Source organism: Malurus melanocephalus, unplaced genomic scaffold (genome assembly GCF_030028575.1).
Source record: "Malurus melanocephalus ecotype Western Australia unplaced genomic scaffold, MMel_1.1 scaffold_329, whole genome shotgun sequence".
Lineage (NCBI taxonomy): Eukaryota > Metazoa > Chordata > Aves > Passeriformes > Maluridae > Malurus > Malurus melanocephalus.
In genome coordinates this window covers 445156-454765 of record NW_026623561.1, presented here as the reverse complement: position 1 = coordinate 454765, position 9610 = coordinate 445156, and the positions used below count along the sequence as shown (strand labels likewise).

Below are 9610 nucleotides of genomic sequence, written 5' to 3'. Positions count from 1 at the left end.
GCTTTGACTAAGCTGACACCCTCCTATTGCCCCTTCTCCTCTAGGGCAGAGCAGTGAAGGGGTTCAGGGAGCAGGACACATCCTACAGAYCAGATCCATCATCACATCACAGGCAGCTGGGGGCCAGTCATCCCCTCCTGCCAGCCTGCAGGGCTACCAGCCCAAMAAAAATATCTCCTGTATCTACTGCTCTTGAAGGCCACAGACCCAAARCCTACCCTTAGCCACCCACACCTTTCAGAAATAGCTCCAGGGAAAGCATAAGAAACTGTTGTCCAAGCAATGCATACAAATGCCAAGTACTTTGTTGCATGATTAATAAGGCAGCTCATTTCAMCACTTAAAATTCATCCAGAAGGCTCTTTTTAATAGTCAGAATAATCCCTGGCAAAGGTATTTTTGAAGGTATCTTTGYATGTACCTACACTTCAAGTTCAGAGTGTTGTGGCTTTTTGGTTTTGCTTTGTTTTCAAAAAGGYTGATGAAAAACATTTTCCTAAACTGACAGCGACAACCGTAACACATGCACAGAAACAAGATAGCAGTCTCATACAGGAAATATTTCTGCTTTCGTTTTTATTTTATGAATACATATACAACAGATGGCATAATCTTCCATTATCCAGGCTTAAAAGTAACAGGTTGGGGTCTTTTTTTTCCCCCCGAAATGTCTTAAAGAGGAGAATAAAAATCAGAATGAAGGAGCTGCAACATAGCTAAACCATACATTYGAAAAATTTGTTAAAATTACTGCTGAAATGTGCCTCTGTGTGTGTGTATTGTCCTGCATGGTTAAAGCCTCACCCAAAGTATTTCGTATATGAATAAAAAATGCTTTGGCATAATCAGAGATTCCTTCATGCACAGTTTATTGACATATCTAAAATAAAGAGAGAATAAAATCGGAGCATTATATCATATATAATTGCCTCTTCTTGGGAGTAATGTCTTTAAATGCAGTGGGGAAATGAAGAAGAGTCTGTTGACAAGAGCCTTTGCTTCCATACTAAGATGATTATATTAGTAGGATGCAGCAGGATGCAAGCAGTTTCATACAGAAGACATGGAGAGATATATGTATATATGTAAAAATGCTATTTTATATGAGAAAAGAAGATTTTTCAAGATAACATAAAATGAACCACTCTAAGACTAGCTTCCAGGAAAACATTTTGCTTTATTAGTTCTATTTTCTAGCTACAAGTCAAGCTGACATCTGTCAAGCTTTTTAACTTTTCATATGGCAGCCTATAAGAAACRTTTCATGCAACGTCTACAATGCTAAATACAAGGTAAATAATTGGGATTAAACAGGTGAGGAATAACAGACTATTATAAGGACCAGTAACAGCATATTATGTACAGAGCCATATTATATTCTCATGTCTTCACAGTAATGTGCAAATGTGACAAATATGGCTTTAATTTTTTTTTCCTAAAGAAAGTAAGACATAATTATACAGAATAATGTTTTAAAACGCTTAGTTGGATTTCACCTTTTTGTGAAACCTGTTCAGTCTTCATTGCATCGGGGTTAAGGAGCCACCCCAGCTCGGGGGTGTAGTTTGGGTGTGTTTCCAGGAGGGGGCACAGATTCCTAAGGCACAATTTTAATGTTAAACATTTTTAATTTAAAGTCATGCTATTTTATTTTTGTTTTTATTTTTTTTTGTTGGTTTTTTTTTGGTTATGTGAAGTAATAGGTCGTTGCTAGTTATATACTAAGCGGCTGATTGTAAAAAATACGATGTTGAAGGCTACACTACATGCCTACCTGTAGCTCCAGGAACATTAGCTAATCTGAAAACACACTATACAGCGCCGCACGTGAAACCAAGGTGGGTTTTTTGGTAGCATCCTTTCCCATACACCTAGCAGAGAGTTATAAGGCTTCTCTGGAATAATAATAACATTATAACTGAACAAATATTTTACACTCTTCCATAATGATATTTACAGTTACTATAACTCCTATTCTGACATTTGGTAAATAACGTGTATCTTGTATGCATCCTTCTTGCCTATCTAAAGTGCTTGCTTAACTGCGTGAGGAAAGAAAATGCATACCTGCTTTAGGTGCAACAAACCCTCAAAAGAAGTAGCTGAAATATTTGCTGTGGATTTGAAATGCATTCTCAGAAATTGAAATTATTGCTAAATTCAGTGCCCTTACTAGGCAATCATCTATATTATTTGTCATATATAAATATATGCATATATACTAGTATGTATGTACATGCATACACATTCATCTATCATGTAAAAGATAGATTTCAATTTTTTGTCCATCAACCTTTTTTATTTTGTGCTGTTCAACTCACTTGTGCTATGACAGAAGCCAGATTAAAATCAAAATCTTACCATGCTACTACTACCAATCCTATGATTCATTAGCACGTAATAAAGACAATAAGCAAAAGAAAGCTGAGATGATGACGAATCAGGAGGCTTTTGAAATGCACTGAGAATAAGGCAATAGGCTGTACATTACAGCAGAGGAAAAGCTGAGGAAATTCTGGAATTCACAAYGGGTCTTACTGGAGTCGGGATTGCTCTCCCTACTCTGCTGCAGAGTCCTATGCTTTTTTCCAATATTGCTCTCCAGAATTCAAGCTCTAGAGTTTCTGCACCTACCAACACTTTTAATGTTAGCGAATTCAAAGCTTATTAAAAATGCCCTGATGCCACAACCTGGTAAAATAAGGCACTTCCAGGGCTGTATTCCAGCAGTGTCATGCCAAAAAGATCAGCATTGGGAAGAAGCGCTCCGATTTTGCTGAGTTTCCTAGTTTTGTCCCATGAAATGCGCCGTCTTGGAGCGTACTCCTTCTTCTCTCTTTTGAGATGATTTTCTTTAAAAAATAGCTGTTTCATCAGTTGAAGTCGAGGAGCTACTTCTTTGTAAGCAAGAGGTAAATCTTCAGTTTCTGACATTCATTAAGGTGGAAGATCAAAGTGGTACCAGGCAATGTCTTCAGTTCATTCGGCATCTCCCRACTCGAGGTGACGCGCCAGCCGAGTCAAAGTGTGTATTTCATAGCAGGCCCACCCTGAAAGCTATGAGTGGACATTGGTACTGGAAAGGTCRTTCCTTATAATTTCATTTACTGCAAAGAAAGAAGACAAGAAGAGGAATCGATTAGCATCCCATGGCTTCAGGCAGGTGTCCTCAGTCCACAACCACCCCGAACTCGCACTCGTTCCTTGACAGCTCCCGTACAGCTCTGGAGAGTAAGTGTGACATCACCAGGTAGCTTGTACAGGCTGATCATGGTGCAAAAACAGCAGGATTAACCAAGGTTATTAACATGCTAAATACCATGTAAAACCAGGCATCACAAGGACAGCAGCATCCTGGATCTGTGATTGCATCAAACTTATTTCACATTTCAAATTGGTTACARATAAAACATTTCATTTGCTGTAGAACTGCCTCAGAGATGTAAAGCCAGGAGGACCACAGGAGACCCTAGAACAAACAGCTCCTTCCATAAAAAGAGCGGTTTGGAAAGTATCTTAGCCATGGCAGGCACTGGTGGCAGAAAGCTGCCAGCCACTGAACCTGGGTATGTGCAGCTGCAATGTCTAGATAGAACACAACTTCACATGCTGATTTTTTCCACTGTGGGTTGATATTAGGGAAAAAAAAAAAAAAAAAAAAAAAGAAGAGAGGAAACTTCTGCATGCTCGCCCATTCCCTGGAGCTGGTGACATGTTTAAATATATATCCTCCTTTTGTGATGACCAACACACTTTACTTCTATCCACACAACCAGATGAGAGGGACCAACAAGTTAAAAAAGCTCTCTTYGCAAGAGTCAGAGGAGAGAATAAACAAGGTCTGCTATCTCGGCATCAGCCAGTCACACTGCATCTCCACTGATGAAGTGTTGTTTTCTTTATTCACAAGTCCTCTTTCTTTCTTTYCCCCTCCCATGAAGATCATCAAGCAATACAGTTTCCCACACTCCAATTATGTCCATGCGATTTTTGGCAGATGAACAGGAAATGACTGAACCTGACAAAGGTCATCAACACAACATCCCTTTTATTTCCATTCCACCTCCCTACAGCAACTGCCACCACCTGATTTACACAGAGATAGACAAAATGCCATCAGTAGGGCTATCACTGCTTCTGAGTTTCCCTAACAATGCCAGGAGTGGGAAACACGTGCCCACGTCATGGAAGCACCACRGAAAAGCCCACATTTTCCTTTCCTTGTGGGCTGCTCTTCCCAGTGATCCCAATAACTTCATGTGTTTACTGGAAAAAACCAAGCCTGTCTAAAACCAACTTCCTGAAGCAATTAGTTGGGTTCGTCTGGTGTTGGTTTTTATGGCTTGGTTTTGYTTTTTTTTTTTTTTTCCTGTAGACCTATTGCCCACTTAGTAATTCCAGCACATGAATCAGTCAGGATTTGTGTCACAGGTCCTGGCCACCAAAACCAATTCTACCAATGGACACACACACCATACTTCAGAAAGGAAATATCAGTTGCATTTGTAACTATCTATTTTCAGCAGCGAACTAAGAAGTGTGGAAATGAGCTGTGAAAAGACAAAGCAGTTCTTTCTCTTAAGAGTGCCATGGAGTTCATCTTGAATATTACCAAACAGCAAAAACAAATTCAAGCAGCAAGTCCTGCACAGAGGCAGACTGCTCTGCTTGCATCCAAACCCAGCCAGAAGCACCACCCCATTTACATGTGGCCAGACTCCAGAGAGCTTTGGGGACTGAGTTTCTGCCTTGAATGCAAACAGCACACTTCTGTGGGATGATTCTTCCATGCTGCTTTTGTAGAGATAGTTTCTGTGATAAACTTCTCTAAGCACTCTCCGGTCTGCAGCAAAACCACACAGTGACACCTTGGTACGAAAATGAAAACAAATCCTCCTAWGGGCCTGGCAGCGTCATAGTTTTAACTTCCCTCAAAGCTTCTGTTACATCAAATAAAATCAAGATACTAGTCAGGGCTATCCTCGCTCTTTTACAGTTAGTTAGTGCTTAGAAACATTAAATAATGAATCTTCACAGTGCTTTTGTAAAATGTGAACATAATTACCACTGGTATTTCATGGGGAYAGGGAGGTGGAAATATGAAGGACCTGCCCATCTCACGATTAGCACCAAGGCAACTCAAATCTCTGATTAATGCTGTAGCACGTGCTGAGTTACTCTTGCTTGATTCTTTCAGTAAAACTTTGAAAAGCAGCAGCCTCAGTCTGCCAGCTCATGCTTTCCCTATTAAAGTATGTAGCAAAGGTATTCTGGAAGCAACTTGATGACATTAGCCAAAGATWCATCTCCAAAATCAGCTCAGGCACTCAAGAGACTGCCCATTCCAGTCACTCCAGGTAGCCTCAGCTGATCCTCTGTCACTTGAGTGCTGTAGCACACATGGCTTACTCCAGATATGACATGATTTTCCTTTCAGTTGGGACCCCACTTGCCTTGGCTTAAGCCATGAGACCATGATGCTCCTTTGGTCAYACTCTCTTCATCTCTCAGCAGCCAAATTAATCTGTCCCCAGCTGAAATCACTCGTATTTTGTTATTGACTCACAGCAGTTTATTGCTTATTTTTATTTTATGCTACTTTGTTAGCAGAGTTGGACTTCTGCTACCTTGATGAGTAGTCTGGTGTCATATAACAACATCTGGCAGCTGTTCAACAACAGTCACTAAACAATGTCACTGCAGACTCAAGRGACAACTGAACCTCAACCCAAGTGMACCCATTGACACCRAATGTGATGTCACAATCRAATGGGGCCAAAACCATCAAGAGGGCACTCAACACTCACCTGTCTCCTCCACAGTGGTCTGTGGACAGCATGGCTCAGACACAACTCTCTTTATTTCACCATTTCACTTGCTTGTTTGCCTTTTACCCACTGCAATGTCAAAAATGAAAAAAAATCCCAATAATGCAGTGGAAAAAAGCCTGCAGAGAGGAACAAGGGTGCACGCRGAAGGCCCAGGTGGGGAATACGTGGCAGCACAGCTGATCTTGCAGCAGCAGACMGCTAGCAAAGATGAAAGGGGAAGTRTGCTGTGAGCGGGCTTTCCCTCACTGCCTGCGAGACACCTGAGGCTGCAAGGAAAACCCTGTGGTGGGTGGGAACAGGGGAAAACCAGGAGGCAAACACATGTGAACTGGGGGATGCTTGCTGGGTTTGGCTAGAAGGATGCTCCCTGCCCCGCGTCCCCATCTGCATGGTCCAGCACTCCCAACTCCCATGAAGACTCTCAACACATTTTTTTTTCTAATTTCTGGAAAATTTGCTTCCTTTTAATAATCCAAAACACGTTAACATTTTTGTTGCATGTCAGGAAATGTTTTATTTTGCATCAAACAGAATGTGTTGGAATGTTTTATTTGACTCCAAACTGATTTTTCTTCCATTTGRCAAGAAAACATCAATATTCTTGTTGTAGTCTGACCCAAGACTGTCCTTCCCAACAGCAAATCAAATATTCTGTTATTGAATATGGTTCTGCTGAAGCATCCTGTGTGCCCATTTACACCAGTGTCACAACTACCAATGCTGTCAGTTCTTCAGGAATGAGCCTAGGAACCAGCACCCCTCCAGTGACGCTTTCTCTAGTACACCTTTACTCTGCTGGAGGACTTAATGAGCCAGAAGTCTGCATCCTTGCTTCTAGTGCACTTTGATGAACTTTCTTCCATGAAGTTTTCTAATAACCTTCTAAATTTGTTTTGGCCTTCCCAGTTTCCGGTAGCAATGGGTTCCACAGTTTGCAGATACAAGGGTAAAAAAAGTAGTGGTTTGTTYTTGTTTTCTTAAAAAATTGTTTCTTGTAAATTTAAGTCATGTTTCATATGAACGAGCTGACAGTTCCCTGTTCACTATCTCCTTTGCCATATATCCCTTTGGTATACTCCACTTGGTCCTTTAGGACCACTRCAGAATTTCCCAGCAAGGCAAGATCTGATCATGGAGATAAAGCTATTGGCATTTTTCTCTTAGCTCCCACCTTTGTAACAAAATATTTATTATACAGTTAAGGAGAATCAGCTGGTTTTAGTCTTGAATGCTCAAGTTTTGCTTTATAAACCTGCTACTATTCCAAGAGGATTGTGTGTGCTCCACAGAACAGCAGTATTCAGTGCAAGCAGTATTTTGGCCCAGGTTTGAGTTTCATTCCTAAAGCAAATGCTGATCTTTGATTGCCCAGCTGCTCGGATRCACACCCATTCATGTCTGCAGTACCATTCCAGGAGTAGCTGGGTTTTGCAATGGCTTTATGCTCATTTTTAAAACATGACCTGAGCACTCACAAAGACCTGTTTTATAACCAGAACAGATGAGATCCAAATAATTAACCAGCTTGTTGCAGGCCCTACATACAGCTTAGCAGCAGATCTGGAAGAGTATGCAAGATGYTTAATCTTCAATGTCTAGAGTAGCACAACACTTCCCTTAAAGCACCAGGTTGATCCCTATCAGACCAAACAGCTGAGTACCATGATTTACAGCACCTTTGTCATCAGATTTTTTTTCACTGTTTTTCTGCTGGCTTTGGGGTGGGAGGCCACTGTCGCTTTCATAGCTAACACCTACRGTTCCCCACAATGCCTTCTCTCAACTGGTATTTTCCATTGTCATGTTCAGCTTTTCCACTGACAGAAAAGTCAAAAAATAATGCTGAGAAATGCAGGTAACATGCGGCCTCTCTACCTGTCAAGGCTTCTGAAAGAGGAACCTTTCCTTTGCTAAACAGCAGATGCCACAGTAGCAGGATGTGGTGAGCTGTTACACCACATTTTAGTTTAATAAGGAGTTTTTTCCTCTTGTATTTAATTTTGCTTTGAAATGCCCTTGCAATGGAAATTTCTGCTTTACTAATTAGCAAAATCAGTGTCTTACCGATGCACCAGTTTGCGTTCCTGCATGGAACAGGACAACCAGATATATCTGAACAAATGCGGGTTCCATATATAGATGTGAACTTCATAGGAAATGTAATATTTTTAACATTTGGTGGCTGTACATGGATTCCATCAACCAGCAAAACTTTGAATTTCTGCAGATTTCTGCTTTTCTTGCAGAAATCCGAATACTAATATGGATAACAATATAYTGCATCCCAATACTAATATGGATAACAGTGTGTCCTTTTGTTTTAATAAAATATCTGTTCTTCTGAGACCAAGTTCTGCCTTCCAGCTCAGACACTGCTCCTGCTCAGAGCAGAGAAGTTACAAGGTCAGTGGTGCAGGGAATAGGGAGAGGGCACACGCACAGASATCCTCCAGCTGGGGAGCTTTTTGGGGATAAAAATAAGAGGGTTTGGAAGACTTCACATTCTTAAAGGTGAATGTCCCCCAAGAGTCTGAAGAAACGGGAAGTGAGCTGAGAGCCATGGTCAAACTCACAATTATAAAGAGCTAAGTCTACAGTTTTGTGGGTGACTGGCATCAGTTTGGAAACACGCCCATCCCTTCTCWCTTTGCAGCAGCAACATTAAGTCTCCAGTCTCTGGCTGGGTTAAGCTGCTGTCTTGTCACACAGTGGAAGTCAAACACCATCATTCCAATGACTTCAGTCATTGGACATCAGCAGGAGCCCAGAAAGGAGACTGAGTAGTGGAACTCCAGGCTGTATTTACTGCTGTGCTCCTTTACAATGCAATCTTCTCTTCCACAAGTGAGCTTTGTTGTTCTCCCTTCCACTCATTTTTAATAGAGAGGTGTGATAGAGCCCAAGCAAAAGGGCACTCAGAGGTTTAGCACTGAGATGACACCTTGTGCTTCCCCTGTTCCCTGTAAATAGTGGTGGCATCAATTCACCTCCTTCAGGATGGTTTTTGGTTTCCTTATCAAAAGATAGTGCCACATGGCATGTCCCAAGACATCCAGGCATGTAGGGTCACATGAAGTTTCTGTCCACAGCTGATCCACCAACTTTTGCTCATTATTTCATGTCCACCTGAGTCTGCTGGGGACCACTGTCTCTAACCCAGGGCGGAACCGAAGACAAGAGRCTGAGATGCCGTAACGCTCTCTTGATGAAAATGAACAAAAGCAGCCTGCTCTGACTGGTTCACACGGCGTGGAAAATACAAGTAAGACCAGCTGCACCTTTCAAGCTACGTGTGTGAAAGCCTGTGGTAAATCACGCTCCGATTCTGCCGTGTCTGGACAATAATGCTTCATCTTTCAGATGGGTGGAACTGCCCAGGCAGCGCGGTGCCGTGGCTGAAGACCTCATTTGGACCATTCTGGACACTGGTCAGATTGCACAGCTTCTGTGCCACAGCCTCCAGAAGCTCTGTGGAAGGTTTGAGCAACCTCCAGAAACGAGTAGCAGTTCCAAAAGCAAAGCTGCCTTGGTTTGGCTWTCGTTTTTGCCTTCTGGCAGGACTCACTCACTAGCTCTGGCTAAGCCTTAMATGGGTACAATTACAGTGACACCCAGGTCAGGGATGTCTCAACACAATTCCTAACACACTGTGGATGTACCCACAAGTGCTCTGAATTTCTGCTGTCACTACTCAGCACACAAAGAAAGCCGGAGACACATGGCTCTGGAGTGATTACATGAGTTTGAKGCTGACACTATGCTACCTGTAGTAATGCTTT

General features: G+C 41.9%; 1 protein-coding gene across 6 annotated transcripts in view; it reads right to left on the bottom strand.

The window, feature by feature from the left end:
* Nucleotides 1–570: 570 nt before the first annotated feature.
* The window catches only part of NFATC1 (nuclear factor of activated T cells 1), a 111581-nt gene continuing 102541 nt past the window's right edge, over nt 571–9610 (bottom strand). For 5 of the 6 annotated variants that reach the window (XM_057377873.1, XM_057377876.1, XM_057377875.1 and 2 more), the window contains one exon: nt 571–3107. In XM_057377873.1, coding sequence (XP_057233856.1) covers nt 3058–3107 — 50 coding nt within the window. In that variant the 3' untranslated portion in view covers nt 571–3057. The remainder of the gene's footprint in view (nt 3108–9610) is intronic. The other variant, XM_057377878.1, reaches the window with a different exon arrangement.